The 20,677-nt window shown below is 42.0% G+C and overlaps 1 protein-coding gene across 2 annotated transcripts in view; it reads left to right on the plus strand.

Moving 5' to 3' along the window:
* The first annotated feature begins 1,538 nt into the window (after positions 1 to 1,538).
* Positions 1,539 to 20,677, plus strand: part of UBE2E3 (ubiquitin conjugating enzyme E2 E3) — a 57,062-nt gene continuing 37,923 nt past the window's right edge. Inside the window, exons 1-3 of one of the 2 annotated variants that reach the window (XM_014249606.2) lie at positions 1,539 to 1,694; positions 2,982 to 3,184; positions 5,322 to 5,372. In XM_014249606.2, coding sequence (XP_014105081.1) covers positions 2,991 to 3,184; positions 5,322 to 5,372 — 245 coding nt within the window. In that variant the 5' untranslated portion in view covers positions 1,539 to 1,694; positions 2,982 to 2,990. Of the gene's footprint in view, positions 1,695 to 2,091; positions 2,157 to 2,981; positions 3,185 to 5,321; positions 5,373 to 20,677 lie in introns of those variants that run through there. The other variant, XM_005519855.2, reaches the window with a different exon arrangement.

Consider the following 20,677-nt stretch of genomic DNA (forward strand, 5'->3'; position numbering starts at 1 on the left):
ATGTAGTAGCTGATGTGGTGTGCAACTCTTGGCCAATCTACTTACTTTCATTCTGTAGATGCACATTCTTCTACTACTTTTTTTGGGATGACTCCAATTTTTTTACCCAAAGTAATTTTAAAGACTTAATCCTGACTTTCAAAGTTCCAGCAAGATTCACCTTGAGCATAATCAACAGAATGGGAGGAGGGGAGGGGGAAAAGCTCTCAGTGCTGACTGATAGATTTTTGATATTGCTGTGCTTCCCTTTTACTAATTATGCCCAGATTGCTCATCATGCCAGATACTGTTTATGCTAGGAATTTTCTACAGCATACCTCAGGGGCAAATTGCCTGTAGTGGTGAGTTGGGAATTCTCTATAGCCTACTTTAACAAACAAACTTCCAGTATTCCTTCACATCATATCATTCAACTTTCCTGCCAAATCTTCAGCACACTTTTCAACTGAGCTAACTTCAACTAACTCCAGAGAGGAGTATTCCTTGACACACTGATTGTTTATTCCCTCTAGAGTACGGTATATGCTCTCTGACCCCTCAATCTTGCACAAGCTAAGAAAACACAGTAGTTTTTAGTCAGTAGGCTGTTGATAACGAAAGGTATCTAGGCAAAAGCCCTCGTGCTGGACAGCAGCTATCAGTCTTGAGATTTCATGTAAATTTCACAAACATTTATAGCAACTGTTAATTTCTTCTCTGCAGAAGCTGCCACCCACCTTTCTGTGACACCACAACTGCTATCAATTACCCCCGTTCCTCTTTAAAACATTTGTGATTTGGTGTGCTGGCTGCTCAAGGAACAACTAACTCTGCTTTTCATGCCGAATACTCCTGTTCAGAGTGGCGAGGCTGCACCGGTGCTTCGCCAGCTCCCACGTGTGACAAAGTGCCAAGGGCACATCTGGCGGGGGAAGGAACCACCGAGGGTCTCATTCCTGCGTGTCCCTGCCCTGACGCGGGCCGCAAGGCAGGAGCCGAGGCGTGTGAGGTGTGAGGCTGGCGAGGCCGCGGGCTGTCGAGACCCCACGACCCACGGGCATGGCCATTGCTGGGCAGCGGCCCGGCGAGTCCCGCGGCGGGCTGGAGGCCGGAGCCCCTCGGGGCTGGGCTCAGCTGAGGGCTGCGGGTGAAGCCCGGCCGAGTGCAGCGGCCGTCGAGGGGCGATCCCCGCCATCCCCGGGCCGCCGCTTTGTCCTTGCCCGGCCCGGAGCACGCGCGCCCCCGGCCGCGGGGGGAGGGCGCCCGCGCGCACCCCGCTGCCGGCAGGCGGGAGCGAGCGCCCCCTCTCCCCTCCCCCGCTGGCCGGGAGCTCCGCCGGGGATCCGGCGGCCGCGGGCGGGCGGGAGAGCCCGGGCGGGGCTGGGGGAGGCCGGGGGCGGCCGGGTCCCCTCCCCGCCTCCGCTCCGCGGCGCGCGCCCGCCGCCCCCCGCCCCGGCCCCCCGGCCCGCCGCGGGAGCCCGCGCCGCAGAGCGGGGCCCGCCAGCGCCACCCGCCGGCCGCGGGGCCGCACCGCGCCTCCCCCCGTCCCCCCCTGCTCCGGCTCTCAATGTTCCACACTGCCCGGCCACAGAGCCGCCGCCGCCGCCGTAGAGCCCCCCGGCCGCCTCCGTCCCCTCCTCGGGCGCCGCGGGCCCGGCCCGGCCCCCCGCCATCCCGCCCCTCCGACCCAGCAGCGGGACAGGACGCCGGCGAAGGTAAGGGAGCGGCGGGCGAGGCGGCCGCCGCGGCGGCTGGGCGAGCGCGGTGGGGGGAGGCGGGGAGGAGGCGGGGGGGCTGGTAGAGGAGCTTTGTTCTTGTTTTCGGCGCTCGCTGCCTGGCGGCGGCCGGGGGCGCGGGGCCGGCCCGAGTTCACGCCTCACTTGGTGCACACGCACGGTGCGGAGCGGGGCCGGGCGAGCCGCCGCCCGCCGAGCCGAGCCGAGCCGAGCCGCGGCGGGCTGGCGCTCCCCACAAAGCGCGGCCGGGCGGCCGCCTGGATCCAGCCCTGCCGCAGCTCCCGCCGCTCCTCCTCGGGCCCCCCCGGCCGCCGGGGCAGCCCCCTCCTTCTTCCCCCCCCCCCCCCCCCCCCGCTCCCCGCCTTTCCCGATCGGCGGAAAAATGTCGGTCTGCCTGGCGGAGCTGCGCGGGGAGCGGCGGCGGGGAGAGCTGTGCAGAAGGTGCAGTTTGAATTATGCTTCTTCCCCCTCCGGCAGCTCTGTGGTGGCCAAATGCAGTTCTCGCTGCTGGCCATGTAAATAACCGGGGCTGCTGCTACCCCAGTGGCTTTAAATGCATCGCGGGGCTTTTCCCCTTCCTAAAAAAAGCCCTACGACCAACAAAAATCCAAACCTCGTTCCTCCCCGTGCCAGCCCTTTAAATGCTCGGAGCAAGTGTACATTTCCATCTGAAATCAACCCAAGTGTTACTGGCAGTGTATTTTGTCGGAGAGAGGGGAAGAGGGGGGATCTGGCGTTTGGACCCAATAAAATGGTCTGCTCCAATGTAAATATTTACAGGTTATTAGTGACTTTTTAAAAAACATTTTCAGTGAGGTCTGTTATTTACAGTGTGTCATAAGTTATTAATGTTCATTGCCTAAGTACCCTGCTAAATCTGTCTCATGCCTTAGAACAAAGTCGACAATTGGCATATTGTTTAAAGTATGAAAAAAATGCGAGTGGGTTTAAAAGTTGGAAATATCTGTATTTTCAGAAGTGTAAATATTGCTTTGTAGCTGTCAAACTCCAGCCCTTGGGTATGAGATAAAAAAAGTATATTTTGATCAATTTCTCACTGAAACCGACCTGTCACCTATTCAAAGTTTTCTGGAGCTTGGGGAAGGTCAAGAGAGAGTCCTGCCTGTTGTATGAACTCTGCCTCTTTTCTTCCCCAAAAAAGTTCTGTGGGATGTCCAGTGATAGGCAGAGGTCAGTGGAACTTGGGGAATGACAAGAGAGAGTCCTTCCTTGTGTATTTACTGCCTCTTTTCCTTCCCCAAAAAGTTCCCCACGATGTCCAGTGATAGGCAGAGGTCAGACGATGAAAGTCCAAGTACCAGCAGTGGTAGTTCAGATGCTGATCAGAGGGATCCGCCTGCACCTGAACCTGAAGAGCAAGAAGAACGAAAACCCTCTGCCACCCAGCAGAAGAAGAACACCAAACTATCCAGCAAAACTACTGCTAAGCTATCTACTAGTGCAAAAAGGTAAAGGGGAGAGTGAAACATCCTGCAGTATTTTTGCACAGTATTTGGAGTCACAGTACTTACACTGCACTTGTCAGGGCAGAGGGATTGTTCTTGTAAAGCTGTTTGGAAGGGAGTGAACTATCAGCTTTGGTAGTACACAAGCCTGCTAAGCAGAGTTTTAATTAATCCAAGTCTTGTTGGGGTAACAGCTACACAAACTTTTCCTATGCCTTGTGAGGAGTTGGTACAGAACTTGGTAACTTACAGGCTGACTGGGAGGGAGCTATATATCTATATATATCTAGGTATATTTTGTATTTGCAAAAATGTGTGAGAAAGCTTTGGCACTTTTTTTCTGAGTAAGGTTTCCATGCCTGATTGGTATAGGGTGGAGTCCTCCTGGAGTATTTTATTATGATCTGTAGACTGATGACAGGCAATGCTGTCTAATTAAAGAAGTCATAAAACCCCAGTGGCTTCTCTGGGCCTTATGAGAGATTTTCATGATGATGCACAGGAGAGCCTTACGCACCTTGAAGGAATGGGTTCTCTTGGGAGAAACCTAGGTGAGTTTTCTCCCTTAGGATCTGTGGATTTAAACCGTGATGTTCTACAGGTAGCCTCTACCTTTAACCTTGTTTAGTTACATTGGTTGCACTTGCATTTGCATAGTAGTTTCTTGGCAGTCTGGGTCTCAGGATGTATACTCTGGTAATTTTCTCCAAGATCAGTTGTGTGCAACACTCAAACTTTAAATTCTTTAATCTCAGCTGTATTTGGAGAAGAAACATAATTTTCCAGTCCTTCCCTGGAGCTGCTTTCCTTTGCAAACATTTACAAGTATCCTGTAGCAAGAAAAGTTGTAAGATAGCTGTAGTAGCTTCAAATTTTGCTTATTCAGCGTGTTATGAGAGTTTTGACTTTTACGAACACTTTAGTAATTTTGTATTTGACTTAAACTTAGTAAATTATTTTTGAAATATGTTAAAATTGTTGCAGAGAATGGCTGTGTGGGTTTGATGACTTTTAGGCTTGTTAAAGAAACCCTTTGAAGTAGGACTGGCTAAAGAGAAAAAAGTTTAGCAACAAAAGTTTAGCACTTGTAATTTGTTGTTGGTTATCTTTATTTGACAAGTCTGAGATACAGGTTTTTGACACTGAGTTTCCCCATCTTTATTTCACTTAATTGTTGCAAGTCTAATTCTATGCATCTCAGATAGTTCAGTAGGCTGAATTACGAAAATAATTGCATTTATTAATGCAAGGACATCCAAAGCAGTTTCTGTTAGCTCATTTTCTAACACCTGCTATTTGCATGAAATTCAAAGTATTGCTCATATGTGTCTGTGAAGAGAAGTCTTACTTGATATTTTTAAGAGTTTAACATGTATTTTGAAATTGCACCTCTTATGTACCCGATCAAACTGAAATTGACAGTAAGTTTTCAGTACTCATTTTTCAGATCTTAACTCCTTGTGAATGTTTGTAGTAAATTTATGCACAAGTTATTTCAAGTTATTGTATCACTTTTTATCACATAAATACAGCTACTGCATAAGGTTGCAGGAGGGAAGGCAGCAGAAGGTATGGAGAGAAGCAAAGTTGATGCAGAGAGATTATTCCAGTAACAGAGACAGCCTGACAGATCTGCAAATCCACTTTTTAAACACACTGCAAAGTAGTAGGTAAAATATTTGTGAAAAGAGTGTGTCTGCTGCCAGCACGGTTCACTTGAGCCTCAGTCACAGATCCTGTAGCTCTGGTTTAAAGTCATTGTCAAATCTGCCTGGGCAGGATCCCCCCCCCCCCCCCCCGCCTCATTTGCATATTAGCTTGAAAAGAAAATCTCCCTGGTAAAAAGTGCTTGGATGTGAAAAAGAGTTACTTTCCTGAATAGTTGTGGGAAATTTCTACCCAACTAAGCCGTAAGTGTTCTGTTTACGTACAGCATGGAGCAGGAAAAAAGCTGCAAAGTTTCTCAGCTGTGGGATTTGGGTTATGCCTCTGAGAACAAAGAGGAAGCAGCCATGTTAGCATTACTGAAGGCAAAGCCAATCTTGCATTTAACTGCATGGTGGTAGAGGGCAGTGTAATTCCCTGATTTATTCTATAGACTATCTCAAATGCTTTGTGTCTGTTCTCATTTCACCAACAGAATCCAGAAGGAGCTAGCTGAAATAACCCTTGATCCTCCTCCTAACTGCAGGTATGTAATGGCTTCTTAAATTGTGGTCGGTGGTAGGAAATTAATGTGCTTAGCTTAACAAAAGGCAAACTTAGTGTTTATGACGGGTGACTGTTAGACAGAAATTGCATACAAGCATACAAAACGTTTGAAACTTAAGTTTGATATTTTGTCTGCATGTTGGAGGTGTAGTCATTAGTGATTGATGTACACAGTAAAATCTATTCAGTTTGTTGTTCACAGCTGGTCACTACCTTCGTGAAACATTAATTATATGAATGTCAAAATAATGCTGAAGCTTTCAACTTAATGTCTGCATGTAGTTTGAACTGGGTTTTTGAGTGCTGAGTTTCTGGAGTGATCTTTTCATTCGGAAGTAAAGAACTGTATGTGATTTTTATAGGTTTTCTCTTAGTATGTTGTTTAACAGATTAACTGATGTATTGCCTCTGAATTTATGTTTCTGTTGGTCAAAGTTGAAGTCACTTGATAAAGAATATTTTTAAGGAAGTCCACAACTTGGGAGGCACTTCTATTAGGTTTCAGAAAATGAAATTTTAATCATGGAAGACTGAGTGATTTAGTTTTAAAGTGATGTTTTGGAACTGAAGCACTTGATCTGTAGGAAAGTTAGACAGTAGCACAGTTAGCTGATTTCTTTAAATCTTTTGCATGTTTTACTTTTGTTTAAAGGATACATAAACATTCTCATTAGCTGTGAGCAGCCAGTGTTCAGATTTGCAGTAAAGCTAGCTTTAAATGCTGCTTTCATTTGAGTCATCTCAGTAAGATTTCTGAATGGAAGGTATCTTAATAACTTGTATAACCATGTACATGTTTCAAACAAAAGGATGGAAATGCTTTCTGATTCTGTGTTGGAATTGTTTGACTTTTGAATAATTAGAAAAGTTTGGTGGGTGTTTTGTGAATTTGATAAAATATTAGCTGTTCTTCTGTCTCACTAATCCATGAGCACAGGGGCTAAATCAGAGCAGTGTTTTATTGAATTTGTGATGGAGGTGTCTTGTCCTAAGGACTCTGCTGTAGATTGCCTGTGGCAGTCTGATGTATTTGCATGCAGGGTCAGTGGCTCTGTTTGTTTAGGGTTTGTTTTATTTTGTTTGTTTGGCGTTTTTTGGGTTCTTTTTGTTTGTTTGTTTTCTTGAGGTTTGTTGTTGTTGTTTGTGGGGAGATGGGTTTGGTTTTAAATAACTGCTTTAGATAACTTTAAATAAATTACTGGGATCTAGTTCTGTGTTGGTTCTGCACTTTATATTTGAACCATCAAAGGGGCATGGTAGAAGAGAAAGTATTTAAATGAAATAGAACTCAGACTCTTTGCTTACAGTTGCCAAAAAGATAATTGTAACAGTTTCGGGTACAGCAAGTTACAGCTTTTAGAAAGAGAAGCTTCCCCCTCTCACACTCTGCAGCACTATCTGATACTTGGCTCCCTGGGAAAGCGTGTTCCTCTCATATTAGAACAAGAGTATTGCAGAGCATTTTGCTTGTGAGTTGGTACAGCCACATGCCCAGGAATGCTGTTGAGAATGATGAAAACCCCCCAATGTGTCTAAAATTATTCAAGTTTCTTTCCTACAGAGAGTAGGAAAACATGTTATTTTTTACCAGCGAGGAAGTCAATGTTTCTGTTCCCATAGGTATTTTTAAGAGGAATTTAGTGGATTTACTCAGTAACAACTTTATGATGAGTGCATTTTTACCTTTTGCAAAATAAAAAAAAATCTACAGGAGAAACAAGCTTCTGTAACAGGAGATCAGGGTTTCAATGATAAACAGTTTGAACAGAGTTTCAGTGCCCAATGTATTTACTGTTCCATTGAAACTGACTTGTTAGAAGGAGCCTTTCTGGTACTAAGGAGGTAAATGCAGCTGTTTTTTACGTGCAGAAACAGTTGGCACTTTTACTTTCTTATAGGGTGTAGTAGCACAGATTAGGCTACAGACAAACACAGCAGGCTGATGACACCTCTGTATTGCTCATCATGCAACAAGCAGCAGAGTGCTATTTACTGCATTTCGTGTGACAGTAAAAGAATTTGTAAAAAAACCCTAAAACGTTTAAAAGCCTGTATAATTTGGGCATATTCTCACGTGTTTAAAAACAAAAACCTTGTGTCTAAGTTCTCCCAAAAACAGTTTTGCATGCACAGTTGTTTCTCTTCAGTTCTAGAGCACACCCTTATCATTTGCAATCCACATGTTGCAAGCTTTACAAGAATACAACTGGCAACTAATGGTCTTGGATGCTGATAGTCCTTCTGGTTATTTTGTTACATAAGTAATGAAAAATTTGCAATTTTAAAAATCCATTTATGACACATATAAAACGTTAAATGTTGCTTTAACGGGATACAGACTGAAGATTATGTTGAGCTCTCTGATATCATGCTAAACACTGATATCTGCTGCCACTTCTCGCCTGCCCGTGCAACTGCCCAGAAGCACCCCATGGGAGCGACCTGAGGCTGATTTAGCTACTTTAAAATGACACCAACTGGCTACACTGTGATTCTCATGCAAAAGAGGTGTAGATTTCCCCAGCAGTTGTTTTTCCTGCAGTCACATCTATTGCTATAACATCTGCTTTATAAAAATGCCAGAGCCCCAAGAAAGCCCCGTTCCTGGGTATGCTGAGCAGGCCTGGGCTGCACATTAACTTTTCTTTTAGGCTCTGGGGTAGCAGAATGACAGGCACAGTAAAACTGACTAAACAGTAGTTTTTTGCTTGCCTGTCTCAACAGTAAAGATTGATTTCTGATTCTGTTAATTGGACAATGAACTGTTGAAAAAATCATGTTGTCATGTATCATGCTGTCATGTTTGTGAGTAGTGAATACAAGCTGCTTCTCGGAGATACCAAGTATAAAACTTAATATCTTCATGCTGATAGCTTTACTCCGTAACACACAGTAGTACTAAATTTCCTGTGATTTTGGTGTGATTTTCAATAAAGAAAACATCAAAAGCAATAAAATTATATTCAGTCTTAGGCCACTAAAGATGTTGGAGAAAAATTAAGTGCTGCTTTCCACTCATGTTTTCTCCTGTTCAACAGAAAAGCCTAAAACAAGTCAATTACTGTCCAACATACACCGTAGCACTAGGACACATAGGTAAACTGAGGACAGGTATCTGATTCAATTTTTTCTTGCTTTTGCTGGCTTAACTCAAAGCTGTGGTACTTGATGCAGTGTGCTGTATTTAATTTCTTTTGTGCTTTTAATAGCATAAAGCAAAGCTAAAAAGATCTTGGCCCTATTGCTCCTAGGCAGCTCAGTTTCAAACCATGGCCATGCACTTACACATACTTCAAGGTGTGGAAGTGTGCCAAACCCCACTGTTACAGACTCTCAGGTAAATGCTGCAAAGATTTTGCACGTAGTACGTGATAAATGTGCACTGCAGAGATGCTCTTAAATAGGTTTGACATATCTGGAATAACTGTTTTCAGCACATAGCATAAAACTGTTTAGCTCAGAGGTCACTACTCTGTAGGTAAGGTTATGTCCGAGGCTGCTGTTGTGATCTGCCCAACTTGGAGGCTGTGGCTCAGGTGGAGCAGGGCACTGCTGTCTCCAATGCTCATTGTACTTCCTGGATTTTAGGACTGGCACAAGTGGGGCTGCTCCCAGGGGTGCTGTGATTTATAGCAGCTTCCTTTAGCTGCTCCTGGCTGCCCTGCTGATCTACAGTAACAAAAATGTGTACTCCTAGTTTTCTTTGCTCAGTCTTCCTCATTTCCATTCCTAAATTAAATATTGTTCTTTGTGGAAAAGTTTTTGAAGTTCAATTTAATAACACTCATGTCAGCTTAGTTTATATTTTACAGCCCAATTTACAACAAATCCACTTTAGTGTAAACTTTGCAGCAAATGAATGCAAACACCAAATTCAGTATATCCACTCAGAGCTTAATTCATGTGGTTTAAAAAGCGGTGAGTTAAAATAGTGCATCTTTCCCAGGCAAGCAGGAGAATAGAAGTCTTTTATATCCTGTACTGTAAATTTGCTTTAATATCTTCTTTTTGTTAAATTGAAAATCAGATATTTGAAAGCAAGCAGTTAAAAAGAAAAAATAAAATGGAAAGGCCAGGCAAAACACATGCCTTTGAGCACTGGTCAGAGAAACAACTTGCTTTCTTTGTAGCTGCTGGGAAATGGGACTTATGGCTAAGGGAAAGCTGCTTGGATCACCCCAAAGGCTGCCTGCTCTGTCTCATCCTGTAGTCAGTGAGTGCCTGACCTTATAGGTCTGTTGGAAAGATTTTCCTTAATAGGGATTACGATATTGATTCCTATTTATTTTCAAGCCTTGTATACTAATACATACTAATGTGATTTCTTGAGTAGTACTACAAAAGGTGGCAGTTGATGATTTTGCTGTTTGTAGCCTCTCCTAGGCTACAACTGCAAATAGGTTGATGGTTTATGAGTAATTTATTTTGAAATTATGTATTTTAAAATAACACTCCAAAGTATGTGGACTAAGAACAAATGGAAGCAAGACATGTAAGGGGTTTGTGTTAATACAGGATTCTTCTGCTTGCTAAGGACTACATTTGTCCCTTTCATTACTGCCACATCTTGGGCTAATTCCACCCTGCAGAGTGTTGCCAACACCAGGGTCTGGAGTTTGACACAAAGAAGAATGCCTGCAAAACCCTGGCAGGCGAACACTATTACTGCTTCAGTTATGGACCCTTGAATCCAGATGTTTGTAACTGTTGGACTGTGCTTGTTATTCCATCAGTGTGAGAGCACTGCAGTATGTGTTTAAAGCAATATTGTGAAGGTATTCCTCAGACCAGCAATTTAAGCTCTTTCAGTTGAGCTGTCTGAAACAATGAGGAGCAATGAACAATTGTGCTGGTGGTGCAGGCTCATCCACGTGCAGAGGTAGCGCTGGATTTGAGCTAATGCAGCCTTGTGTTTGTGAGGAAGGTGCTGCAGCTAAGCTTGTAAAAGCATTCCTTTTGTTAACATACTCTGTCTGCAGTAAGGTTATAGGCAAATGTTTACTCTGCAAACAGTTGTGCCTGTTGAAGATGTTACTGCACAGCTGTGGTTTGCTCCAGTTCTGCCACGGAGGTGACTACTCCAGTCAGAAAGTGAAGCAGATTCATGTGATTACTCTGTAATGCTCCCCGGGGGGGGGGGGGGAAGGGAAAAAAAAATCATCCAAGTTTGCTTAAATGGTTTAGAAAGGTGATTCAAATGAACTCTGCTGGGTTTTTCCTCTCTCCTCTCATAGCAGGCATTGTTCACACAAAGCTTTTTGCCACACACACCAGGATAGGAATAAGCCAATCCATTCCTTTGTCTCTCAAATGTAGTAAGTTTCCATCTCCTCTTTGTCAAAACCAGGCATTTAGTTACTTTTATGAAATCAGGAGGAGAAAGAATATATTGCATGCAGTCAAATAGCAGGCCTTTATACATAAGTGTGTGCCTGTCTTCACATGTATGTTTTTTTCTTCTACTCAAGCTGTTGACTTTTCAGATCTGTGTAAGTCCCCCAGTTTTGTGTTTATGCTGTTAATTTCTTGTTGGGAAAACATCTTCATAGTACTAAATACTGAATCCCAGTGACAAAAAATAAATTGTTGTTTTTCTGGTTTCCACCTCTGCAGTGAAAACCCAGTTGTGAACACTAAATGGTCCCTATGGAAGAGCAGTTGATTAAGGTGTGTAAGAGCTAGAGTTAAGAGTATGTCCACAAATATTAAGAGTATGTCCACAAAATGCTTGTGATGAAGCTGAATGAGCAAAAATTTAAAAAATCACCCAAACTCTACTTGATAATGTATCTTGTGGCACATTATGCTTTTTATTGTCTCTCCCTGCCCAGCATTTTGTCATCACTGAGTGCAATAAATGCATTCTACTTGAAAAGAAAGCTGAAGTTTGCAGAATGGTTTCAAGAATACAATCCACATGATTATTTCTAACACTTCCTTCCCTATACAGAAGTTTACAGTTAAAAAAATACAATGGAGAGGGTTCATGGCTCCTCTAAAAACATATTTGAAGTAGCTCGCAAATGAGCTACTACAAAATTGAAATTTTACTTAGTATTGCCCATTGCTGATTTTTCTGGAATTATTTCTTCTAAGCATTTTCTTCCCTTCTACTTCTTCCTTCCTTTTTTCTAACCAGAAGGCAATAATCCAGGTCAGAGAAGGAAAGAGTGGTGTAATTTAGCACAGTAATCAGAAGTCTGATTGTGAAGGTATCCAGTTGTAGTAACAGCCTTTATGTTACAGAGTGGCTTTTACCTTATTTGCTGCTAGTGAGTGAAACTCCTCAAGGAAGAGGAGTGATGCAAATTTATAAAGGCATTTCAGTAAAACATTTAAGTGTTAAGTAGAACCAGAGTGCACTGTTATTTAATATATGTTCGTTTAAGAAATGCAGTAGTGAAAGATTGTGTAACTCCTGAACGTTTTGAATTGTGAGAATATTTAAATTACTTTCTTTTCAGTTGAGACTAGATGACAGATCCACTAACTTAAAATGCCTCAAGTTTTGTGGGTTTTTTCCCCTCTGCTAGTATTGACCTCCTGCAAGCTATAAACCAAAGTTTTTTTCAGCCCCCACACAGTGAATTTCTCATGCAAGTATTCTCAGTGGCATAATTTAGAGAGGGTTATGCAACACAAATCAACATAACTACTCATGGGAGTAAGTTTTCATGTCTGCAGATTTGCAGGTTTGGAACTTGTGTGAGCAGTGTCCACAGTACTGTCCTGCCTGCTCTAAAATCTGTGTTAGTCCAAAGATTATATAGATATTTCACTAGTTTACAATGGCACTACTGTCAAAACGAAAAGAAAAATAAAATTAATGATTGTCTACCTACTTTAAAGTTGCAGAAATAGTTCAAACACTTCTCATTCAGCTAGTGGTGTTAAAGAACTGATGCTCATTATGTCTTAAGTTTTATCTGAAACAATAGAAAAGCCTGACCAGTTTTTTAAACTATTTTTTAGGTATTGTGCAAAAAATTGTGAAAAATGACAAGTAATGGGTCTTAGAACTCTAAGGACAAATCTGCTTTTTGGATTTGTGTAACTGTACGAAGGCCCTTCAGGGCCTTCTCTGATAAAATTGACTAAAATGTGCCACGAATATGTATTTTTTTTTCTTTTTACACTCAAACTGTGCATTGCTCACCACTGCCAGCCTGTCATACTTAGTTTGTGATCAATAGTATTTTGTGGCAAGGTCCTAGCACTGAATACTTCCCCCTCAGACTGACTTGTCTCTGTGTATCAGTTTGTTTACTGTTACTTGGTACACCTACTTCAAATTCAATTTAACAAAGTGCAAGTACAAGAGAATCAGCTAAACTGCATCAAACCCTTTATGTAAAATAACCTCATTCCTAAAAAACTGGTGTGTGGAGGTTTTCTGGAGCTGATGTAACTTGGGTTTGCATAGATGTGGAACATTTTGAGACAGGTAATACACAGATTATGAAAAACACCTTGAGCATATTTTCTGCGTTCAGGGCTGGGTAGGCAGGAGCAGGGATATCCAGCTGCCATCTCGGACAGGGGCACATGTACCATTAAGCTATCCAGGAACTGTGCTGTTCCTTTACATTGATGCCTTACTTTGAGCCAGTAAGTGCTGGTGATAAATGAGTCCTAGCCTGCTTGCATTAATTTGGATTAATTTTCCCTCTGCAGAGAGTGCACTATACTGTTACCTAGTTCAGAACTGTGGTTGAAGCAGTTGTTAATTTTATAGCACTTACAGTAAAACAGACTGGCCAGACCTTTTAGGAACTCAGATACAAGTTTAGTTGGCAATGATTAAACTACTATTGTAAGCATCGCTTTCAGAAACAAAGGAGGGTTAAGATTTTTTTTTTTCATGAAACACCAAAGTGACTTGTAGTTAGCAGTGAGTCACTTTCAGGTTGGAAGAATCTGTGGAGGACCATCTGACAGTCCCTAGTAATTGATGTTTTCCTTATTGACGAAGATACTGGCCTAGAGCATATAAATACTGCATTTGGAGTTAACACTGGGGATGGTAGGCTTGTAGGCACACTGGAGGACAGGACTAGAATCCTAAGTGACCTTAAAAATATTGTGTAACTTAATAATGAGAACTGCAAGGTGCAGCGCTTTAGCAGGCATAATCAGCTGCACAGATCTGTGGGGGGGGAAAAGTCTGGATGAGGAGCAGTTCTTCACAATAGGTATAGCTACTTTGGGGATCATGTGCTTTGAAGGAAGAAGGAAAGAAAGGAATAGATCTTCAGATACAGAAGAAAGTTGCTGCACAGGAAATAAGGCAATTGTTGCTAGTCCAGAGTTGGTGTTATGAAAAGCAACTTCAGTTGCCTTAATGAAGACCTAATATTAATGTAGGAGTACCTGGACGTAAAGACAGCATGCAAAAGGTGATGGGTCTGCATTGCCAGAGGTTTTTAAGAAACACTGTGGGGAGCAGTTTAGATAGAGTTGATTCTACTTCAAGGAGGAAATTGACTGAGTGACCTCTTACAGATCAGTTTGACCAGACTAGCACTTATACTGGATTTAAATTCTAATGCTAAAGGAGAGCTTGTGGGGAAGTGATTTTTGCTTCATTTAAAAACTATTTTAGTCAGGATTTTGTAGTATAATCACCCTGGAAGATATACAGGTGCTGTGATTCCAAGCAGCAGCAACGATTATTAAGAGTCACTGGAAGTGCACAGATTTTATGTTGTCAATCAAAAAAAGCAAATGTCTTGTGATTTTTTCTGCTGATTTATTATTCCACTTTGTCCCCCTGCCTCCCTGATTTTGGCTTTGTTTTAATTTTTTACCTAATCCTACTTTAATTGCCATTTCAAAAGTTGTCATTTTCTGCCAACTAGAAATAAACTAGGCACATGTCCTCAGTTCTCCAGAAGTGTTTCACCTTTGTGAGAAACAAATAGCGCAGTAGATCTGCAGTAGATCTTAATTTTTGATACTTCATACGCTCTGTGCTTGGGTTCTCTGTCTTTCTTCCACAGGCACATAGGTATCTCTAACACAGAGCTAAACAAAAGCAAGGGACATTTTTGTCCTTACACAGAGGCAGTTTGCAGTAGCTATGCAAGCACTAATGCATCGTGCCCAGCGCCCCAAATTGGATCCAAGCACATCAGAAAGCGCTTGTGTAGTGCTGTCTGTGACCATGGATCCTGTCTCAAGGCACCCTCTGGAATCAGAGCTAAGACGATTGTAGTGAAAATGTAAGCAGCCTGGCAGGTTTCCAGCTGATGAGTTAATGCTGCTATAAACTTGAGTAGTTCCTCTCTGAGGCATGCAGAAGGGTGCAGACACTGGGAAGGCAGCCAGCAAAGTCAAAGAACAGACGGCAAAGCTAAAGGCCAGCCTCAGGGATTCACAATGAATTGTCTTGGAGGTGAGTTCCTCCCTTGCCAGAAACCCTTCATGTAGCTTCAGTGGCAGGGCTGGACATCAGTCAGCAAATGAAGGTTCTCATTCAGTGCAAAGCCTGCCTGCCTTTTGGGAGCTTGTTTAACATAGCTCGAGCAAAGGTAGCTGTGCCCAGCACTCAGGCCACTCTGTGCCTGGATTATCAGTACAGGTGCTGCAGAAAGCCAAGGGCTCTCAGTCAGTGCTGGCTCAGTTCACTGAAATTGAAGCTGCAATGAGGGGGTTTAGATTTGAAGTCAGGTTATCACTTCACTCTGAAGCATAGACATGGAAGTCACCAAAATGTGGCAGAGTGAATCTGTAGAGTGTCAGCTGGTCAGATTTCATTGGACAAATGGAAACATGGGTGCTCTCCTTTCTCTAAGGGCAGGTTAGCAGCAGAAAGCTACTTTTGAATGCAATTTCAGTAGAGTGTTTATGTTATAAATGCTTTGAACAGTGGGATTTGGGGAGTTGGGAAAGTGTTTCAATAGATAGCTATGCTATAGGAGATATGTTCAGGTGATGGTGGTTCTTGCTGTGAGGGCTGCTATTGCAGCAGGCAATGGGCAGATTCCTCCCCAAATACACCTTTCCTGACAAAGGACCTGTCTACTGTGTCCCCACTGTCTGGGGTTTGGTAAGGCTTTAGCTGGTGTTTGTTCTTCCCCCAACAGCAAAGACTTCATCCAGGCTGGAGGATCCATGGGACAAGTGAAGTGGCACAGGGATGGTTAGTTAACACAGAGCTCTGTGTTGTCATTCTGCATCAGTGCCTGTCCTAACTTGTCCATAGATACCTAGGGCATATCAGTATCTACTTCCTTAATATCAATGGCAAAGGCTGTAGTTGGACATTACAGAAATAGCAACATCTCCCTCTACAGACACCCTGAGGGCCCAGAGAACCAACACCCTTATGCAAATACCTGGATTTCTGTTCAGAGCTTTGGACTTAGAAGGAAAATAATGAGTTTTGGTTTGATTTCTATAAAGCTAATGCAAAGAGAGGTCTTAAGAGACTGAAATCAACTTGCATTGAACACTCTAAATCTATATTCACATGGAAGCAAATCTAAGTGATCTAAGTTACACAGCACAGCCTCCTGCACTTTAAGCATTGCTCAAGTGATACATGTTCTTATGCAAAAGGTAGAAATATTGTAGAACCTAAAACTCTACAAGCATGACTAAACATTACTCTGAGAGGGTGGTCTTCACATGATAAACTATTTAAAGCACAGTCAGTGGCTGAAAAAGGGTTTCTTGTCTGGAGTAGAGATTTTGTATGATACTTATACAAGCTTTATACAGCCAGGTATAACTCCATGTTTCCCTTCTTCCACAGTCTTGGATTGCTGGGATAGTGTGAAGAGTTGCAGTAGCAACCTGGCTGCTATTCTGAGTTTGGTTTGCTTCTTCCTTTTTTTAATAAGGCAGAATTCTAGGTGGTGTACTTAGTTATACCAGAGCAAATACACCACAACTTGTTTTTTTATTAAATGAAACAAGTTTCTGAAGTGAAAGGGACAAAATCAAAGCAAAGTAGTGATTTGTTTGATAAAACAGAGTAACAAACCTTAAATAGATCCATATGTAGTGAAATTGGTTACTTTCAAGGTTCTCTGAAAACAAATGCAGTGAAGGCATTTTATTTTCAAGTGTTTTGTTTGGTTTATTTTTCATGGTAATACTGCAAACTAGCATTATTTAAGGTCTTTGTTTTCTGTTAAACCTGCTTGGGTTCTTTTGTTTTAGGAACAGAAGAAGCAAAGTAATTTCTTATCAGTTAGAAGGCAAGCTAACAGTAGCGGCTGTTGATGCTAAAACAGCTGCTGTAGGCTGAAAACCATGTGGTTCTCCTAGATATAAAGGGCATTCTGGCAAAATTCCTGTACAATGCCTGTACGTGACTTACTAGAAATTAGAGCAGGTGAGGTCAGGGATGGAGAAAATGGAGAGCAGTGTGAACTGTACTACTCTGATAAATGACTTTTCATCCTTCTGGATGTTGTTTATGCTGTTTGCATTGCCTCTGAATTTCTCTGCAGGCCATGCTTGATATTTTTTTTGTAGATGGCTACTGCCTACTTTTCGTTCAGGCAGGACTGTAAGAGAGATTTTGATAACTCTGCTTTTTTTTCTGACAAATGCAAGTTGATGTACTTAATTTTTCTTTACTCCCAGATTCTGACCTTGGAAAAAGAAATATAAATAAAATCTCTACTCTGGACTGTCAGACTCAGCTGTGCTTGCACTCTCTTTTTGTTTTCAAACTTGCGAGTAAGGAGACAGGAATGACAGTGAACACACCTCTCCCCGCACCTGAGATAAGCTGGATACCTCCCTGCTAAAATCACCCATCCAGGCTGGGCAGCTTTCCAGTAAAGATGACACGTGCCCACCAGTGTGATAGCAGCTGGTTTCAGGAGGTGGGAAGATAAGAGTGCTGTTTAAAAAAAAATGCACCAATAGAAATATCACTTTGGTTTTCTGCTTCTTGAAAGTGTGTGAAGAACAGGTAATTATGAGAGACTGTATTGCCCAAGATCTTAGTCCAAATCCATTTATGCCCAGAAGAGTTCCGTGTTTGTTAACTTTGAAAGAGCCATTGGCTTTTGAAGCCTGGAAAAAAAAAAAAAAAGCAACACTAAGTTGTGCAGTGAGCAGTTCATGTATTGCGCTGAATGTTATTTCTGAAAGTAATTCTGTTGATCTTTTTCTGAAGCTGCTTGCTGATCCCAGACAGAGGGGTCAGTCCTGGTTAGCTTTGCAGTAGAAGCCATAAGCAATGAATGCTTGACGAGTGTCTGAGAGATGCTGTGCCACATCTGCTTGTGCTTTCCATATGCAGCTCTCCGTTCCCTTCAAAGTCATCTGGCAGAGTGCAAAGCACCGTGAGTCATCCTGGCACTGCTGGAGTGTGTAACTACAGTCTCTTAGCTAGGTGCAAGCCAGAGCCTGGCTTTTATCCAGTTTGGACGCAGAGCAGGACACAGGAACACCCCACTGTGCTGCTCTATCTTAGGTGGGTGGATAAACTGCAGTGTGAAATTGCACCAGCTGCATGTGTTCCTTAGAGGGTGAAACCTCTGTTAGGAGTGATCATGTTGCTGGGGCACCCCAGTTCTGCTCCAGAGCCAGCAGTGCACTACACCAGGGCACCTCTTTCTCCTGCTGAGAAGCAGTGCTGGGCCCAGTGTGCTGGTGGTGCAGCCATGCTCTGCTTGTAGCGTGGTGCTAAATGGGCACCGCGCCTCTCTATCTGTCAGTAGTTTCTGTGAGGTTTTTTCTAGCCTGTAGAGTTTTAATGGTGGAGACTGGATCACCACTGGAATAGAAATTTGGGGAAAAAGATTTTCCTGAGGGAAGTTTGAAAGATAGAAGCTTTACTGTAAAACCTTTCTTTTTTCATTTTTGGAATCTGCAATAAGTTCCTGATATTATTAATTCTTCTGGTAGGTAGAGTTAATTTATGTATTAGTCTTCATGCTGCTGTATGAATTATAGATTGAATTATGGTCCAGGTGCTCAGAGCTTTGCCATTCTATGTGTTAAATATAAAGAAAAAATAAGTCTGAATAGTGTTCTGGATTACTGAATAAATGTAAACACTTGGAAACTGTGCCAGAGTACAAATAAATAGAGGATTTATTTTGCAGAGAATGTTATTGTGTACTCCAGAGTATTCTGCTTTGTGGGTAGGATTAGTGCTTTGCATTATACTGGGACACCTTTTTACAGCTACTACTCTATGCAGCAGAAGATTAAAAAGTTTGCCTATAATTCCTTGTATTTCCAAATTTTCTTTTGCAATTGCAATTCATTAGTAGGGGGCAAAGGTTGATTTGAGTTAACATAGCCAGAACAAGAAACACTCTCTGATTCACTGGTGGGTGTAAACTACCTACTTGTAGTATTCCTCCTCTTCTGAGTTACTCAGTCTTTTCTTTTCTGCCTGAAACACAGTTTTATTCACAGTCCTTGAAGATTCTCACACTGCAAAGCCACTTGTTTGTTTCTTGTCCTAACCCAGTTTTCCATCCTACTTTCTCCTAACCTATAAGAAAATTTAATTCTTAATTGCAGTTTAATTCCATTAAACCCTTTCCATAATTGTCTGTTCACAACCAGGCTGGATACATGATGCATGAATAAACCCATTTTTTACTGAGATTTCATGGGATATTTGGGCACGGGGCAATTATATGAGGTATGTTAAATAACTGGGACTTCTCTTCATTCCACTTTTGTTTGGAAAACAAACACATTTTTGATTACTGCCTTTCTGATTTGTGGCGCTGAGTCAGAGAAAGCCCACCTTTCTCACCTTTTTCAGGAAACCTTGTGTGTGTTTAAGTGCTTTTCCAAAGGTAGTGTGAATTTGCCTTGTTTCAGCTGCCACTAAACATCACTTGACAGAGCCTGTGGGATAATATGCCTTTGTGTCTGCTGCAGTATTGGAGAGGAAAAAAAATTAAGACTATACTTCTTTAATATATTTCACTATTAGAGTGTGCCATTTATGCATGCAATAGTATGAAATTTTCAGATGAGGGTCAGCTAATTTATTCTTGCAGTTGTCCCCTTGTGCTTCTTGTAATTTGTGAGTCAGAAAAATGCGTGTCATGATTTCATTTTTCTTTTGGGCGCTGCAGCTACCCTCAAGAGTCTCTTCCTCCTGAGACATGAATAACGTATTTGATGCATTTCCTGAGGAAGCAGCCAAAAGTGCATGTTCTGACCTCATCTTTAAGCCTTTTCATTTCCTTTACTCATGCTTAATGAAGTTACTATCACAACCATTAAAGATAATTTTGTAAAAGTAGATTATGTAATTATTGTAGTTGTACTGGTTTTAGTATAAAGTCAAGTATTGATTCTGATTCTTTATTTTGGCCCAGTATGGCAATGCCAGTTCGCTCTGATTGTTGGATTTGGAAGTCTGTGTTGGTTGATTGAGGTAGCTAGGGAGCTCTAAGGAAATGGTTTAGAGCACTTTGATACTTTAGTTTGAGAAAAGAAATTAATTTACATTGAAGAGACTCTGTTTTAATGTCTCAAAAGTTTTTCCTGTTTCTTTGATGCTTAGTCCAGGGAATCATTTACAAAAGTTTTTCCAGTATCCCTCATGTCAGTTGTGGTTCACTGGTATGGATGCTATGGAGAGCTGTGCAGTTGTGTTCTAGATATAACTGGTGTGAATGGACCTACAAGTGGCTTCTTACACTTTTTGTAAGCTCTCTTCATGCACTGCACCTTTTGACTGGGGAAGCTAAACGTGCAATTTCTTTGTTTGAATACACCTCTACCTCTAATGTGGTTAAGTTTAGACTAAGATCTGGAAGTAAACTCTTCGTAGGGATTTTCCTATAACAGAGCCTAAATTTAGCCTTCTTTTATATGAACATAATTTTTAGATCATGAAGTACCCACAATTTGTGGGATGTTAGTGAATGAATAGGCTGGGGGCTGACAGTGTATAGGCTTTCAAGTCCTTTACTCAAGAAGGAAATGCAATTGATGTTAGGATGTTAATTTGATGGAGTACATTTATAGGAGGCTTTATATAGCTGTTGGGTGTTAACTTAAAACCTTTCATTTGCACATTTGTTTGTTTTTTGTGTCCTTAGGTTATTTAATAAAACATGCAGTGAAACACTAGAAAAGCTCCTGGACTTTGTCTTCCAAACAGCTAATGTTGTCAATGTTAAGGTTCTTCATGTCTTGAACAAAACAGTCCTTTTTCCTTAAAGCAAAAGTATGATTTTGAAGAGTTATTTACCCTTCATGTGTTACTGTGTATTTTTATTTTAAAACTGAATTATATTGATTGTGCCTTTTCTGGATGTTGGAAGTCAAATCAAGTCATTCTGA

This window comes from Pseudopodoces humilis, chromosome 8, assembly GCF_049639895.1.
Source record: "Pseudopodoces humilis isolate 2021_Gansu_Grassland_sample_001 chromosome 8, ASM4963989v1, whole genome shotgun sequence".
NCBI lineage: Eukaryota > Metazoa > Chordata > Aves > Passeriformes > Paridae > Pseudopodoces > Pseudopodoces humilis.